At 35.3% G+C, this 18,681-nt stretch overlaps 2 protein-coding genes across 3 annotated transcripts in view; one reads left to right on the forward strand and one right to left on the reverse strand.

The window, feature by feature from the left end:
• Positions 1 to 7,456, forward strand: part of LOC106786308 — a 28,157-nt gene extending 20,701 nt beyond the window's left edge. Inside the window, exons 3-8 of one of the 2 annotated variants that reach the window (XM_014747536.1) lie at positions 2,799 to 3,043; positions 3,503 to 3,696; positions 4,269 to 4,415; positions 4,491 to 4,705; positions 4,814 to 5,188; positions 5,685 to 7,456. In XM_014747536.1, coding sequence (XP_014603022.1) covers positions 2,799 to 3,043; positions 3,503 to 3,696; positions 4,269 to 4,415; positions 4,491 to 4,705; positions 4,814 to 5,188; positions 5,685 to 6,290 — 1,782 coding nt within the window. In that variant the 3' untranslated portion in view covers positions 6,291 to 7,456. The remainder of the gene's footprint in view (positions 1 to 2,798; positions 3,044 to 3,502; positions 3,697 to 4,268; positions 4,416 to 4,490; positions 4,706 to 4,813; positions 5,189 to 5,684) is intronic. The other variant, XM_014747537.1, reaches the window with a different exon arrangement.
• Positions 7,457 to 9,635: 2,179 nt separating this feature from the next.
• LOC106786309 lies at positions 9,636 to 18,260 on the reverse strand. Its single transcript, XM_014747538.1, has 4 exons — positions 18,246 to 18,260; positions 14,606 to 14,684; positions 14,405 to 14,491; positions 9,636 to 11,393 (listed from the first exon to the last, which is right to left on the reverse strand). The coding sequence occupies exons 3-4, from the start codon at positions 14,447 to 14,449 to the stop codon at positions 9,684 to 9,686; spliced, it is 1,755 nt and encodes a 584-aa protein (XP_014603024.1). The 5' UTR covers positions 14,450 to 14,491; positions 14,606 to 14,684; positions 18,246 to 18,260; the 3' UTR covers positions 9,636 to 9,683.
• Positions 18,261 to 18,681: the final 421 nt, after the last annotated feature.

Consider the following 18,681-nt stretch of genomic DNA (forward strand, 5'->3'; position numbering starts at 1 on the left):
ACTTTAATTTAACATAAGGTTCATTAAAATTTATTTGCAAAAAGTATAAAAAATATTTGCCGAAACTTTTCAAAGAAATTGCAAAGATGCACAACTTACAGCAGTGCATTCTTTGCCATTTTATGAACCTTTGCAGATTGATTTATAACACGACAAAGTATTCTACGTGTAGATAAAAGAGTGCACTTTAACTTAATAGAAGTTTCATTAAAATATGTCTGTTAAAAGTACAAAAAATATTTGCCGAAACTTTTCAAAGAAATGGCAAAGTAGGAAAAAATTACAACATCGCATTCTTTGTCATTTTATGAACCTTTTCAGATTGATTTATTACTCGATATGGTATTCTACGCGTAGACAAAAGAGTGTACTTTAATTTAATATAAAAATCATTAAAATTTATTTGCGAAAAATATAAAAAATATTTACTTGAACTTTTCAAAAAAATTGCAAAGATGCACAATTTACAGCATTGCATTCTCTGACATTTTNAACTTTTCAAAAAAATTGCAAAGATGCACAATTTACAGCATTGCATTCTCTGACATTTTTTGAACTTTAGATGCTAAATTTATAACTCGAAAAGATATTCTACATATATACAAAAGAGTGTATTTTAATTTAATATAAGTTTCATTAAAATCTATTCACTTTTATATATGTATATATATTGTAAAATACGAAGGGAAAAACTGTGGAATTTGTTCATTTCATACTTGATTTAGATTTAATTATAATGAATAAATAAATAAATATAACTATTCGATATACTAATATGTTTTTTGATAAAAGTGCGCAACGTTTAATAATAATAATAATAATATATTGGATCTGGAATATGCGTTAAATTATAACTAATTATAATTTTTTATTCAAATAAAAGATAGAAAGTTGGATCGGAAATGGAAGATTTTATGATGCAACAAAATTCTCGTTTCGATCCATCAATCGAGATGATTATTACGCTACGCGTGCACAGTCATTATCTTCGCTTGGTAGCAAAATATATTGGATGTTGTTGCGTATGATCATAATGTTTCTTTGATCGAGCATGAAGAGTATTTCGCATAAATCAATGATTCCAGTTTTTCCTATCTATTTTTCATTGTCTCTCTCTCTCTCTCTCTCTCTTTCTTTCTCTTTCTCTCTCTATCTTTTCCTTTTTCTTCTTTTTATGATAGTAATACATGAGAGATGGGGTTTGGGGGTTTGGAGGAAGGGGGGGCTTTATGTGGTGGAAGTAACGTTTAAATGCATTTTGATGATGCACAACTAGATCCTATTTCATTGGAGTTAAAGTGTACGCTAAAGAACTATGAATTATCTGTAATTATATGATCACTCACTTCCCTAGTGCTATTTCATTATCGATAATCATAGGAAAAGCGTGTAATTATTTCACTGCTGACGTAGAACGTGTCTCTTCTGATCTTCCCTGTCTATCCATTTATGTATATAACACGACGACAAATTTTCTATAATCAATCAATTAAAACGTTTATTATGAGACGCTTCGTTCTCTCTCTCTCTCTCTCTCTCTCTTGTTATCGCTTAGAATAAATCATTTATATGAGATAAGCAAACAAACTACTCGACGCAATCCTTTTTTTTCTCTCTTTTTATTTTCTTCTTTTCTTTATTTAAAGAACTGTTATCTCCCTCCGGCACGTAGTTCGTTGATTACAAATATTTGCTAAACAGACACGACGAAAATTTAATTATGCATTCCTCGTAAACCTCCTTCTCTTACGCGATTGTTTAATCTCTTAATTTAGAAATGAAAAGAAAGAATTTGGAAAAAAAAAAGAAAAAAAAGAGAAAAAGGAAGAAGTAAAAAAAAAACGACTAGGAAAAAGATTTTCTCAAGAAAATAACGCGCGCGTGTATAGAATTTCATAGAAATTTTTCGTAACAACGAAATAACAACGCAATACATACTACTACTGAGCCATTTCAGCAATACAGAAAATTATAGTTTGCGAGGAATAGGAAGAAAACGATGTTACTTTTGACCTAAGCACTTCAAAGACAAGTACCTACACCCATTCAACATTGTCGTGTGAGATAGTAATATTCACGTGAGATTTCAAAGAGATGGGGGGTTTTTTTTTTCTTTCTTTCTTTCTTTCTTTCTTTCTTTCTTTCTTTTTCTAGTAAGAACCATAATTTTCTCTAACCCTCGATCGGAGAGGTCGCGTAGCCGTTTCGTACACGTGTAAGAAGAAATTTTCTGAAATAACTGAAAACGTCGGTTAGATCACGTTCCAATGAAATAATAGGATCTCCTTTACCCCCGTTTTTCATTTCATTTCTTTCTTTTTTTTTTTTGATCTCTTTTCCATACACCCATATCATAAATACGAAAGAAGAAGGAGAAAGATTTTTATATCTCGGCAATAGGAAAAATGGGAGACATTTTCATGAAAACGTTGTTCGATTCCGGCCACGTTCGAGAAAAATTCTCGTAACTCGGAAATTCCTTTTTTTTAACATTATTCCAGTCAAATAATATCTCGCGAATAAATTTCTATTTGAATGAAAACTTATCTACATTTTTATGTTACTACGTTAAAGACATGGATCAACATGATCGTAACTCGGCAAGTTACTTCTGTTCAGAATTCCAAGAAAATGTGGGAGGGGGGGGGGTTTACATACACACACGCGTGTACGGTTTATTTATCCATTCTCCAACTTATAATTGGAAAGGTAAAGATATTATAGGTAGGTATATTAAAAAAAAAAAAAAAAAAATAAGTAAAAAAAGTTGAAGAAAGTTTATTCTTTGGATTCTTTAGATGGTTGGCTTGAAGAACGTTGGTAGCAACGGGGACATCTGGCCACTGGAAAGGCCAGAGGGCATGCCAGCCATCCAATCCCTCGAGGTGATGTGCGGAAAAGATCACATGGACGTTCATCTATCGTTTTCGCAACCTTTTGAAGGAATAGTATCGTCCAAGGGCCAGCATGCTGATCCACGATGCGTTTACGTTCCACCGTCAACTGGACAAACCTTCTTTTCGTTTCGGATAGCATATGCCAGGTGAGATCTCAACGAAACAACATTGTAATTAATAATACATAAGTATCGTAAGGAAATTGGACATTAAAAAGAACTAGAACTTAGTTTTGATTAATTGGGGACGTTTATAACGAAGCTTAGATGTTTAGTTCTTCGAATATTACCAGAATGTATGTCTGCTCAAATGAAAAAGACGCTGAACTTTGGAGATTATGGTAATATCTAATATTTTATAATGTATGGGTCTCATGTAATTCATAATATTAAAATAACAAAAAAAAATAAAATTTCCAGTTACTGAAACGTCCAATTTAATCAAAACTAAGTTCTAGTTCTTTTTAATGTCCAATTTCCCTACGATACTTATTTATTAATAATTTTATATTTCGAGACGAAAGAAATAACTAATTGAATTATAATTAATTAAGAATAATTGTATCATTATATAGTATATATTTGTATATATCTGGTGTATTACAGATGTGGTACAAAACCAGACATGCACGGCCAGTTCTACGAGAACACCGTTGTTGTTCAATACGATAAAGATTTGCTCGAAGTATGGGACGAAGCAAAACGATTACGATGCGAATGGTTCAACGATTACGAAAAAACTGCATCTAAACCGCCAATGGTGATAGCCGATCTCGATGTTATACAATTAGATTTTCGAGGTAATTGTTGACACGGTTTAACCATCAATCATACTTATTACTTATTCTCTATATTTTTTTTTGTTTCTAAACGATTAAAATTCTATACAAATTTATTGACAATGATATCACGTGTACAAATACAGTGGGCAGATACAACAACACCGGGTATAATGTGTTTCTTCGTGGTAGAAAGAGTTTAATGCGCGAGATCATCGCGTACTGTACTCTTCTACACGGGGACTCGTGTATCCGCGGTTGACCACAGGTGTGGAACCGCAGGATTGCTACTTAATTTTAACTTTCGTAACACGAATGTATGCATCTTCGCGTAGGAGAGAGCAGTCTTCTCAGCAAGAAAATCATAAACTTGTGTTTGTACGAACATTCACGAACGAACATTTGTGTGTTCGTTAACTGTGTACAAAAAAAAAAAAAAAAAACAAGAAAATGCAAACGATTTTGTTTCTACGAGAAAAAAGAAATCGTTTATTATCATGTTCACATTTATATCTCGCAAAGTTGGTTTGCGTTCGTGTTAAAGTCTCGAAAAAACGGTATATAGTAGATTGAAACGATTTGATATTCAAAAGGGGACAACGTTGACTGTTGGATGGAAATACAACATGGAAAGGGACCATGGGCTCCACCTGTATCTGGGATCGTTCCTCTTGGCTCAACTCTCACGCTGGTCGTCGCAATAAACGATTACCGAGGTAACGAGCGACAGAACTCCCAAGGTACACGAGATTCCACGCACACCTAAGACACGAACTTACTCTAACATAATTCTCGTTTTATTCAATTGGGCGCAGGTGAATTCGACATGCGAGTTAAATCGTGCGTAGCATCAGACGGCGGGGGTCACACGATACAACTAAGCGATGAGTTCGGATGCGTTCTCAGGCCTAAGATGATAAGCCGTTTTCTCAAGGCTAGAGGATCGGATGATCGTGCTACCGTAATAACATACGCATTTTTCCATGCATTCAAATTTCCCGACGCACTTAGCGTTCATATCAAATGCAAGGTGAGACGATTAATTTCAATTAATTTCGATCTTCATTTAGTTTCATTAGTTTTCACGATGAACATTTCATTTCATTTCATTTCATTTCATTGTTTTTTGTCCGTCAAGGTTGAGATATGTCGGCACGGTTGTCTCGACCACTGTCAGCTCAGTGGTTCGGTCGGCCATTATATTCAAGAACGCAAGGATCAAATCCTTCAGCAATATCACCAAACCACAGGAACGCCCATCATTCATAACGACGATAATAATAGTGCTGAGAAAAATGACGGTGCCGTAAACGAGGAACAAAACGACGGTTCCCTTTACGATGACATCATTCAGAACGGCGACGAGATGACTTCGATAGGCGGACAATTTCTGGGTATCGAGAAGTCCGTTGTTAAAGCACAACCGCAAACTAACAATCGATTACCAGCACCCGTGATAGAACCGCAAAACGAGGACGACGTACATCCGGACGATCTTTCGCGGCCTTACTTGGTAATTATGTGGATTATTTATAGTCATTTAGAAATTCAATCTAAAATTCCTCCTATCATATCATTCAACACTACACCTCTAATAAGTATTATTTAAATCTATTCGCATTTTTTAATTGAATCACTCTAATTGTCAGTTTCTTCCAATTATAATCCGCATTATATTATATTATATTGTTATCTATCTCGTTTCGAGTTCCCAAGGTATATTATTAATAAGCTCTATTTAGTCAGATCAAAGAGATCTAATTAATTAACGATACTCTCTACTTTTCTCATTGACATAATGATCTCTTTAATCACAAATAGGAGTGGTGAAGGAGGGGTAGTTTATATAATCGAATAATTCACGCGAAATAAAACTAGATTTTATTGAAATAAATGAATTCAATTAATAATATAACGTATTATAAATTAACGTGATAAAAATGGGCCATCATTTGATTATCTGTGAAAATAATTCGTTATCCTTCTTTTTTCTTTTTTCTTTTTTCCAGGAACCTCCAAGAGTTACGAGATACGAGAGCGATCGTGAACAATTTCCACACGGACCGCGTAATTTAGAAGAGGACGGTGATTCTAGGCCAGTGACACCGTTGTCTTCGGTTAACGTTAGGCGAAAAAGATCGGTCGTGGTGTCGGACAGAAAGGTTAGAAGCGCGGATGTCGGTGTTAGTGGAATATACGAGGTAATCTCGGAAGCTGACCTGGCCTTCAGTCCGGATACCCACGCTGAAGCTGTTACGGTCTTTCAAGGAAGAATACGTGAGGAGGTCGTATATGGTATTTGTTTGCCAATGCCAGGTTTCAGTGCACTCTTCGTAGTGGTAGCCCTTTCAGCCGTAGTCTCGGCATTGGTTGCCGGTGCAATGTTGCATCGATTGCAATCCCAACGTGAAGCGGTAGTTGGTGGTAGCAGAAAAAATCGTGCAACGGCTGTCGGACCCACGGCAAACGGTTGGTTACTTTATGGTCTACTTCGTGTACGTTGTACGACGAGACCACCACCACCACCCCCGCCCCCGCCATCATCGTCCGGCCAATTGCAAAAACAAACTAACGATATAGTATCAAGGGAAACACCTTCGGTTGAAAGAGGCTGATTATTTTATGAACCCGTGTACACGACTACCGCGACTCGACGATTCATTTCATCGGATATCCGCTTATCCAAGCAGTGATAATATGCTCTCCGAGAGACTATGTGCAATAATACGCTGTACAAAGTTATACGTGTGTGTGTAAGGATGCGTAAGATCAAGCCCGATTAATCAATCTCTCCGAGTCGTATTTAAGTCGAGAGTTAGTAATCTCTTTTACTTTTTTTTTTTTTTTTTATTCATTTTCTTCCTTTCTATCTTTATTCTACCTTCCGTTAGTTTTCTCTCGCTCTCTCTTATCTTCATTCTATTCAAAGGACATCGTCGAGAGATTTCGTCGTTCGTATTCACGAGAGACGGTGGATCTTCGATCGTTTCAACTACATTTCTCGAGCCATTAATGCCAATCTTTATTGTCCCTCTCTCTTTCTCTCTTTCTCTTTCTCTCTCTCTCTCTCGAAGCTCAGGATATCGTGAAAACCTTTAAGGATAATAGCGATACGTGTCTGGAAAGATACAAGTTCACCTTCATTGCCGATGCACGTTCGGAACACACAAAAAAAGATCGTCTATCTTCTTCCATTTGAAATCATCGAAACTGTTTGACGAGTTCTATATATTTGACTATCATTTTATTTTAAGTTAATCAAACGATTCTCTGTATCAACGATGAAGTTGAGATTTTTTGTCTTTTTCTTAGTAAGGAAAAGTGAACGAAATTAATCATTTCTAGGTGTCATGATGATGATGATGATGATGATGATAATGATGAAGTTCGTAAATATATGTATAATCTAAATTGTAAGATCAAAATAATGACACACGTACTTAGTTAGATTTTTAAAAACTAGAGAAATGAGATAGTTGTCATTTAACCAGACGCCATCGAACGAGAAGAGAACAAATATTTCATTTTTATTTTTTGTCTTTGTATTTTTTTTTCTTTTTTTTTTTTGTTTTCTCTTCATATCGTAACGCATCATCTTCTCTCATTTCTATATAACGCGAAAGACGTAAAAATAAATATTTTTCTTCTTTAGATGATAATTTGTATACTCGTTGTAAAAGTTCATTAGCCTTATTTATGGCGTTCGCGTCTCGTCGTTTCTTTTTTTTTCTTTTTTTCTTTTTTCAATATTTTAATATCGAATCTTATTATTTTATTTATCCCAAAAAAAAAAAAAAAAAGAATGAAGAAGAAACAAACAAGAGAAGACAAAATGGAGAGAAGCGCCGCGAATGCCCCAACACGTATTAATTTTTAAGAATCAAACTTTACGTTTATATATATATATAAATATAAATAATAATAAATATATACGTGTGTAGTAGACGTGTAAAAAAAATTATTTTCTCTCTTTGTGTACGTTTAGAAATTTAAGATGATAAATATTAATTTAATTGTACGAACAATTCTCTTCTAATCAGTTCTTCATGATTTTATTAAATCATATTTTGTTTTTTTTTTCCCCCCCCTTTTTTTATAAATATAAATTTTTCTTTGTATAGCGTTAAATATGCAAAAAAAAAAAAAAAAATAAAAAAAACATTATTCGATTTAAAATTAATTTATATAATGATCGATTCGATAGTATATTTCTGAGGTTGTGTTTCTATTTAAACAATATGCATTAAACAACTTAAGACAATAAATATATTTACAGAATCTTGGACGATTACTGCCAATCTCCGATGATTATTCATCCCATAAATAAATATTTAAAAAAAAAAAAAAAATAATAAAATATACAATAAAAAAAAGAGAGAGAAAATCCTTTTCTATATATAAAAAAAAAAATAAAAAAAATACAGAAAAAAAAAACCAAAAAAAAAAAAGCACGAACCGTCTCTCCTAACGGATAGAATATTATTATAATAAATAAAATATACATTTTTCTTTGTAAATAAAAAATAAATTTATTATAAACATATATACGCGTATAAAAATATAGACATTGCCTTTCAAATTGGACACGTTCATCCAATGATCAAAGGTACGTGTTTAAATAAACTTATATGTATAATAATAATAATTCGCTCGCGTCTGAGTTAATTATTAAAAAAACTATCGTCTAAATTATCTTAATCTACTATCTAATATTTTCTCTATGGCAATTTAGAAAACATTTTAAAAGATAATTGATTATTATTTTTATATCAGTTGAACGTAAAAAAAAATTAATTTAATAATAATGATTTTTTTTTGGATACACTATAGTATTATTATTTCTTAATTACGCGATTAAAAAGACGCAGAAATAGATGTGGTATAATAAATATAAATAAATAAATAATAAAATAATAAAATTTAAAACGCTACGTCGAGAGATGAAAAATCTTATATAAACGCGAGAAAAATCTTTCCACTATATCTTACTTTTACATTTTATTTTCCTGTCATCTTTTACATGATTTATTCAATTCCGATATTACTCTTTTGAAAAATTACATTGATATAGATTATTATTATTATTAATATATATATATAAACAAAGAATAATTTATTGGCACCGTCCAAGCTTGAAAAATATTTTCAGCTTCTTTTTTTTTCTTTTTTCATTCGCAACACAACGATACTAACGAGACAACGAAAATAATTCTCCTTCTTTTTCTTCAATTTGTGTTTTTCATATCGTTAACGAGAACGTCACTTAAATTAAACGATTAAAAAAAAAAAAAAAACTTCAACCCAGATACCAGATAAATCGCATACAATTATTATAAACAATTAGAAACTACTTGTGAAACGGAATAAACAACGCATGAATAAAGTTTGATTATCTTTGACTAAGTATTTCGGCACTTTTATCATCGTCGCTTTTCGATATTACATCTCGTAAACGAAACACAATTTCATATGTTCTTCATGAAATCCAACAAATAGAGAAGAAGAAAAAAATGTTTAATTTAAATAATGTGACTACACACATATTGTAATATGAAATTGTGTTTATACGAAAAGCGATAGCCTCTGCGAAAATTGGCAATGAACATGGGAAGAAAGAATAATAATCTTGATCAAAAGTTTTCGTTTAAAGTTACAACGTGTTTAAAGATTTTACCTTTTTTTTTTTTTTTTTAATTATCATACTATAATAAAAATGATCGTACTTGTAGCATATTTAAATGAACACACAGTGCCAGATGTACGATAATTTTTATTAAAATCGATATGTCCTTTCGTCTTTCGGCATAAGTGAAATAAAATAAAATAAAATAAAATAAAAGAAAAGAAAAAAAGATGTTGGTAACTGACGAATGCGTTTGCGAAAAACAACAATTGTACTACATCGATCAAGGCACAAAAGTAACTAATTCATTATCCTCTCAGTCCCAATAGTTCGCCGAGTTAAAAAGATAGTTTCTTCTATAAAATTAAAAACGTTCAAGGACACACTAAGAGTAGAAGCACATCCTCGACGATTTTTTCGGTGCACCGTTTTGTTCTCTGCTGCAATAGGACACCGATTTTCGTGATTTTATCGAGAATGGTCTGAGACGTATGCAGAGATAAGTTGATAATATGCAAGAGCAAAGTAAAACTGCAAGTAGAACTACGAGTGTCACCGCAAAGCCAGGTGTAGTCATGCAAATCATCGTTGAACCAGCTGAAGTCTCAGTTTTTTGTGGAAACACCATAGTTGGTCCGTTCAAATCTCCGTTGTTATTATCATCGATGGAAAACGTTAAATCACCGGTAGAAACAACTCTGATTATTCTATTTACGCCAACAGATTTTTCCGGTGTCGCTACGATCTCTCGAGATTTCCTTCGTCTTTCGTCTCTCGGTCTACCAGCAGCTGCTTGCAAATAAGCTTCCAAATGTATCGGTAGAGGTGGTGGTAAACCATAACCAGCATCAGGTGGTCCATTAGATTGATGATGATGATGATTCTCGAATAAGCCAGGTCCTTGCGGTTCGAGTAACGGTGAGGATTCGGAACATTGTTCTGGACAGTGATATCTGCATATCTGTATTGTACACTGAAAATGAACCTCCATGGAATCTGGAAACTTGAATGCTTGGAAGTGCGCATAAGATAATACAGAAGCCGAAGCACCAAAGTTCTTAATCTTAGTGAATCTCGACATTAATTTAGGTCTCGTGATGCATCCTCTCTGATCTACGAGCTGTATAGGTGCACGTTTGCCATCGTGAGCCATGCAATTTCTTACAAGCATGTCAAACTTCGAATCGTCGTCCTTTATCGCCAAAACCATCGTCATAGTTTGTCCAATCTTAACCAAACCCGAAACTTCGGAAGCCCATGGACCTTTACCAACCTGTATCTGCATCCAACAACCAACATTGTCACCGGCAAAATCAGCACGAACGACGTCCAACATGTCGACCGGGAAAGGTCGGAAGGTAACTGATTTCTCATAGAGATCGTGCCAAGTGCATCGTAATTTGCGAGCTTGGTCCCAGACTTCTTGCACCTGCGGATCGTATTGTATGACAATGATGTTTTCGAAATAGGTCCCTGATCCGGCTCCATATCCATAAAGACCATTTTCGGTATTGCCAGCGGTACCACAAGCGTGTACGCTTATTTCAAAGTTTACCGATGTACGACCAAGCCCGGCAGGTAAATGAACACAATTGACGTTACTGTAGTGTCCCTTGCTGAAGACTATACCATAGAATGGCTTGTCGAAGCCAAGATATACCTTCATTAAACTTTTCTCGCACTTTACGTCGAGCGATACGATCATTGGCATGTCTGGGGTCGGTGCAGGCCATGGTTCAGCACCTACCGCAGTACTGACGCCACCTCCACCAGTCGTATAGATCTTATCCATGGCCTCGGGTTGCGTCTTATGAGCTGGCAAAGGCGGTGGAGGACCATGATAAGCGACATTGTGATGAGGTCTCGGATGACCCATCCCAATCCCACCTCGACCTGGCGGCAACGCAAGTGGATTACCTCGGAGACCGCCAGATTTGTAGTGACTTCCAGCCCCATCCTTTTCACCTAACGAATCCAATACTAGCTGGTCGGAACTATTGATGTCGTTGTCCTGCCGATTTAACGCAGAATTTTCGTTCCTTTTCTCTTCACCTGGAATCGCCTCGACTACTTCCACCTCTTCTGTTCGAGCCAGCTGTTTAACAAAAAAACAAGATAAAGAGAATGAGAATGAGAAGTTATATTGAAAAAAAAGTTTTTGCCAAAGTAAGACGGAATCAAGTGCCTATGGAATAAGATTAATGATGGCAAGGAACGCGAAAGTAGATTAACGTCGGCCTCCTGCATAATTAGCGACTCGCAAGTCTCTCTCTCTCTCTCTCTCTCTTTTCTGTTTCTCCCTCTCTCTTCTTTCTAATTCTTTTTCTTTTCTCATTCCTCTCGTCCCGAAAGACCACACGCGTCATCGTCGGGGAAACAAATAAAAAAAAGATATCTTCTCACGTTTTTATCACCTTCAATCTTGTTATTAAAAATGAGAAAAAAAAAAAAAAGTAATCTCTCGTTTGCGATCTATCTCTTAGAAGAAAATAAATAATAATCATTTCTCAGGCTAGGTAAGTCTAATTAATAATTATCGTCAAATTGTTTTGAAACAAACTCACAGAAGAAGAAGAAGAAGAGACTTAAGACAACGGGAGGAAAGAAGATCGAGGAACTCGATTGAGATTGGTTCAACGAATGATTACTATAGGTCGGCGGTGGCGGCTTGGGTAGGGACAAGGTAAAAGACAGAATAGGAGCATCGATGTTGTGTGTATTCGTATATAAACGTTCGAACATAGTAGTGGTTTATTGCGTCACGCGTAACCCTGGGGCATAACGGGCCAGCCGTGTCTTTAGCTTCGGGTCAATCGGCCATCAAGCACCAAGACACCACTTCTGATGCGCTATTCGAATGCGCCGAACAATTCTCCTTGGCCTTTTCCAACGAACGAACGAACGAACGATCGGCAATGTCCGGGCTTGTTGTCTCGTCATGGCTTTCCAACCCGCATGTCCCATAATTCGAGGAAGGCCTACTAGGTCACTCGTGCTACGACCGTTGCTTGCTTAACTTCCTTACTTGTTTGTTTCATTGCTTTTCCTCATACCCATTCGATTCTTCTCAACGTAAAAAGATACGACACTTTTTTTTTTAACCCCTCTCCTTTCTTTTTTCTTTTTTTTGTTTTTGTTTTTCTTTTTCCCATTGTATAACGTATGAATTTGGAACAATACTACTTTTTAACATCCTGAGATTAAAAGAAAACACTCTGACCGACTTCTAATAAAATGGAACATTAGTTTAAACAGCCCCCCCCCCTTGCCGTACTCATCCCCTTCCCCCGTCGTATGATTGTATGCGCGTACGCATCAGCGTTAAAATAATTCAGTAAATTTTCTTGGCAAAATAAAAAAAGGTTAAAGGATACGATGATAGGGAGAGGGATGAGGATGAAAAAGAAAGGCGTGTAAATGGGTCGAAATAATCATTCTACCTTCTCTCCCCATACCCACCCTACCCCACCCCAACCCCCCTTTTCTTCTTGAGGAATGCAATAATGCGATAAAGCATCGAGAAACCGGTCGTCGTCGTGGACTGTGCAACATTCTTGAGTACTACCTTGTACCATAAAGGAGTCTCTTGAGAGGAAGATCACTGGTTAAACGTTACTTCGAAGAAGAGGACACTGATAAGTTGTAAAACGCTCCATTCACCATACTCATGGTGCTTCCATTGATCGCGTAAACGATCTTTCCGAAGCGTTATCTAACTTTATAAAAGTAGATATATATTATTACTGGTTTATCGAGAAGAAATGACTTATTTATTAACTATTTATTACTAAGTGTCTCAATAATATAGAATTTAATTAGATTAGATTATATACCACTTATCGAGTCAAGACGCGAATAAACATTTAAGATTAAATCTAACGATTTATATTTTCTCATTTAATTTATCAAAATATAGGAAATGAGACAAGCTAGTGTAAAGATAAAGTATAAAGATTCTATTTGAAATAACACGCGTTAGTTAAAGTTACTTTTTTCACGCACTATGACGCGCGTCTAAAGATTAAAACAATTCTAAAAAGATGATCACATTTAAAATGAAAATGAGATATGTATAAATAATAACGGAATATAAATAATAGGTTCGATAACTGTCAAAATGTAAATGAAAGGAATGTAAGAGAAATCGGTAGAAAAAAAAAAAAGTAATGAGATTTTGGTGTTTGTATATACATATACATCATGGTAGTAGGTACCCGTTGTTCTTGATAAAAAAAAAAAAAAGAAAAAAGAAAAAGTGGTAACCGCAAGAAAATGTTAGCCATGGCTAAGTAAGATTGCATTCCGAATGCGGGTCTGCACGGTTGTTGCAGGTTTGTTGAAAGATAAAAGGCGTGTGAGCCTTTTGCGAACGGATCGAAAATCGTGTCGGGCCAGGAGAGGAGAATGGTGGGCGAAAATATATGTAGGTGTATGCGTTTTTCTTTCTCTGTGTGTGTATGTCTATGTGTATGTGTATATATCGTCGTCGTTGTCAAGGAACCGGTCGTTCTGAGTGCAACATTTTTGCCGGCACCTTGCAAAGAAGCATGGTTGCAATAAGGGAACAAGAAGAAGAAAAAGAAGAAGAAGAGGAAGAGGATGAGGATGAGGATGAGAATGAGAGAGGGTAAAGAGGATGAAACGTTATACAGTGCTTGGAGAACAGTCAGCAAAGACATGGCGGATGAGCCGGATCGTACAACCATTTCGAGACATCGAAGTCGCCCTTAGCTCTGGGTCAGAGCACTGGTGGGTAACGGAATTGCGACTACTCCACAAGTATCAACTGAAAGAGAGAGAGAAAAAGAGAGAGAGAGATAAATATGTGGGTTATAATGTCGTAATTATCCGAGAGCAAACTCGTACCGATCTCGCTTCTGGGCGGTCTCGACCTATTTCCAAAATCTTTTACCTTTCCTCTTATTTTTATTCTTATTCTTATTCTTATTCTTCTTATTCTTATTATTATCATCTCAACCACATTTTTGTCTCACTTTGATATACATTCAAAATTCTTTTACCTTATCCTTCCCTCTTCCTTATTCTTTTTTGTTTCCTTTTTTATTCTTACTATTATCTTTTTTTAATATAGATATTTGAACTCACCCCCTTGATTAGGAGACAGGCTAAGACGAAAACACGTAACCGCATACCGCGTTGGCGTCCACGGTGAGGCACTCGAAAGTGCAACCCCTAAAATATTAGAAAATATCAATAAAAAAGAAATATATATATATATATATATGTATACCACAGGTAACACATTTGAAACTAGATCAAACTTATCGTTGTAAACATTGGTTCTACCTGTATTTAATCGAGGGACGTTAGCACGATACCGGGACGTTTTTCCCGCGATTGAGTTCACAATGGCCAACTGTGGATCCTGTAATCGTAAAGTAGACGTTTTAACCGTAATGAGAAAAGTGCAATAGACGGTTGTCGTAAACGGGAGTCAACGAAAAAGGAGACGAGAATAGAGGCGTTAACCGTTAACCGTAGTCGTTACCAACGAGTAGTAATACGGGAGAAAATACTTTTGTCAGCCGACATAGCACGATGTCCTTCGACAGTTCGCTCATGTTTGATCGGCAATTATCAGAGAGACGAGCAAGTAAGCAACCAACCAAGCACGCCTCGTTCAACCAACCACACTAGGTCACCCGTCCCAAATTCCTACCGAATGTCCGGCTTTTCGCTCCGTTATCTCTTTTTTTTGTATTTTGTTTTTTGTTTTTTACAAATCCTCCTCCCCACCCCCACCCGATCATTCGATCGATCGATCGATCGAAATAATCAATTAATCGTAATCCAATGGAACGTTTCATATAGTTGTTTTTATTTTTATAACACATCCAATTCACGACGTGTTTCTTGACATTTTTATCCAATTAAATAATAATAATATTCTTATCGTAATAATATTTGATTGTTTGGAAAAGTTCTCGTTGTCGATTTGAAAAAAAAAAGAAATATTACGAGAAAATAATATTTAAAGGAACTTTCCAATTGTGTACAATTGCAAAATCAATTTGCAATGAATATTTGCTGTGAATAAATTGAAAATTAAATCTTCTTCTCTAACGAATATAGAAAAAATGTATTTTTTTTTTCTTTTTTTCTTCAGTATAAGATATTGTTTAGTATCGTCACGTATTTGCAGAATGTAGGCAAGTGGGTTTCGTTATTCTTGCATATACTTGTCTCCGTTGAGAAGAGTCAAGAGACAGCCGTGAAGACGCAAGACCTTGACCAGGTGACACGGTCCGTCGGGTTGTTGGACGTTGACTCTCCGGCATTGAATTAGCGGTTGATATATAGTATGTACCTACTGCACGTACTGTTACATCGCGATATACCCGTTCACTGTGTCAGTAACGCGGAACAATCTTACAAATAAATTATTTAAGAAGTATCTTCATTAAGAAATAAACTATAATCACCAGTTTCTACTTTAATATAATATTAATAACAAAATCGTTATTTATAAAATATATTCTTTTTATTTTCCATCATATCAATCGATTCTTCTCTAAACGTAATCGCATAGATTTTATTCGAACGGACACAAAAAATAAAAAAATAAAATGCCTCGGGGCAAAATGGTAAAACAATTACGGGATCTTCGATCGTACCGTTCTCGATCTTAAAACTCGCGTGCGTGATCGATACCAAGGACAAATCGTGACTTGTTGTTCCAATAAAATGGAAATTAGATAAAGTTCGATGACCTCCTCCACTCCTTCCCCCTCTCTCCCCACCCTCTACTATATTCCATCTAGTATTTATTATCCAATATTCGATATTAAAATTGCAGACAAAATTTCTCTTCGTATAGAATTTCGATCGAAGAAATTCGAAATGAACCGTTCTTATAATGTAATAAAACAGAAAATAATAAGTTATTTGAATTTAAATCGATTTGCAATTCGTGTCGTACTAATCGTGAACACTTGTTCCCCATATACAACGTTCGAATAATAAAAATCACCTGGGGGCTATTTACACGTTCGTTCTTCTACATACTAACTCGTTGCTGAATCGAGCACGAAGAAGATCTGGCGTAGTGCCAAATACATATAACGGTTTGGTAATTCCAAAGTCAGGCATTCGTATAATGAGTACGTACATACCTAATAGTGACCCATATAGAGAAAGGAGAGACCTCGAGACCTCCTCTCTTCTTTCGTTATTTCGTTCTTTCGTTCGTTTACCTGCCCTACCCCCCTTCTCATTCCCCCCTTCTCATTTCCCCCTCCTCATTTTCCCTTAACATCTTTCCTTTCACTCCCTCTTATTCTCACCGTAGCCTATACCAAAACCTTCCTATCTTTCTCTCTCTCTCTTTTTCTCTCTTCACAAGCGTGATTTTGACCAACCTACCTCGAAAAACGTTACGTGCATACTCATTTGAATAAAACGAGAAAAAGCTTTGCCTCATTTCTTCGTAGCTTTCTCAAATCTGTTTAAAACGTTTCTATGTATTCCTTGGTAAATATGAAATCTTTCCAAACGATGATTTTGTGAAGATATTAATTTTATGTAATTATTTAATTAAACTATATTAATTCTCGATTTCAAATTAGAACGGCAAATAGAAAACGCGAATAAGGAGAAATAATTAATCAATTATAATATTATTATATACAGGAAATGGCGAGCGCGCGGATTAAATCAACACGTTCATTAGCTCGTTTTTTTTATATATATACCAGTACAAAAGAAGTAAATTTAACTGAGAGAGAGATAAGGAAACATTAATCTAAATCGACGATTATATATATATTTCATGTATCATAAAGTAGATAGAAATAAGGAGAGTATCTACATGCTATTTAAATTAATCTATCTTTTTCACGGTATCAATCGCATGGTAATTGATTACTAAGAAGCAACCCGACAACTCGATAGTGAAACCATACACGTTGCACTTTCTCAATGCGGTCTGAAACGTTATTAAACTGGATCATCGGCCATTTATCTATACATCCTCACTTCTAATATACTTTCTAATCGTAAACGATATCTCTTAGATTGAAATAAAGAAATAAAATATAAGAAGAAGAGAAAAAAAAAAAGAAAAAAATTATGATAGAAATATTTCGTGTTATTCGTAAGTTGTTTATTTATAAATATCATACGAAACGAAAGTAGATACGGAAAGTCACTTCCCGTACGATGACAAGAAAGTGAAAAACCACGTGGTCGTTTGTAATACTACCTTTACCATACGCGGGACACGTAATTTTGCTCTCACCGAGATAAATAGATGGAGATAGAGAGAGAGAGAGAGAGGTGAGAAAGAGATTATTATCACCAGCAGTGTCATTAACGCATTAAGTGGAACTAAATTGCACTACTCGTCGTAGGTATAATAACTCAATCGTTGACGTAACGAAAATTGGATTAAATCCTTCGCACGATATTCCCTCGTTAAAATTTATTGATAGCAAACGTAGCATTATCATTAAATTAATCTCTAACAGCAAATTAAGTCTTTCGCAATTAGATAATCCGATCAATATATCTAATTTGCAATTATTTTAATATTACATGTACCTTACAATGGCTTGTTTTATTTTCTCTCTCTCTCTCTCTCCCTCTTTGTATGTAAAAAGTTATAAAAAATCGGATACCTCGTCTCACTTTTTCGAATAATTCCAAAAATTTATGAAAAGGGTGATAAAAATAAAAGCGCAAAGAAACGAAAAAAAAGGAGGGAAAATTAGAACGAAGAGGGAAAGAAAAACAATCATCAAAGTAACTCGATCAAAATAAAATAAAAGAAAGAGAAAAAGAAAACAATAAGAATGAAAAAAAATAAAATAACTAACACGAACGACACTTTGGCACGAAGTAAAAATGAAAAAAAGAAAAAAGAAAAAATTAATAGATAAATTATTAATATTAAAAAAAAGAAGGGTGAGAGTTTATATAAAAGCCTCACCTAATATGCGCAACCCTTATATTTACTTCGACCGCGATTTCTAACGCAAATTAGCAGATTAGTTGATTAGCCGCAATTTCGCGCGACGACACGCGGTTGCGGCGATTACGGTGTTGATTGCGGCAACTGCGGCGTGTCCGCGATCGCGAAGGTGCACGCGAGAACTCGTCGACTCGGAATGGGATACACCTGTCCGATATACAGAGTATACTACAAACTTGCCGGCCCGCCCCCTGACCCAGACACACAGTACAGTTATATAGGTCCCACACGAGGAGAACCGAGGATATCTCTCCTCGTTCGAGCTCTTGCGATCCTGACAACCACCACGCTTGCACCTCCTCCTCCTCTTCCTCCTCTTGCTCCTCTTCCTCCTCCTTTTCAATCTCCTCATTCTCCTTCTCCTCCTCTTCTTCTTCTTTCTTTTCTTTTCTTT

This window comes from Polistes canadensis, unplaced genomic scaffold (genome assembly GCF_001313835.1).
Source record: "Polistes canadensis isolate GaletaPanama2010 unplaced genomic scaffold, ASM131383v1 scaffold_71, whole genome shotgun sequence".
NCBI lineage: Eukaryota > Metazoa > Arthropoda > Insecta > Hymenoptera > Vespidae > Polistes > Polistes canadensis.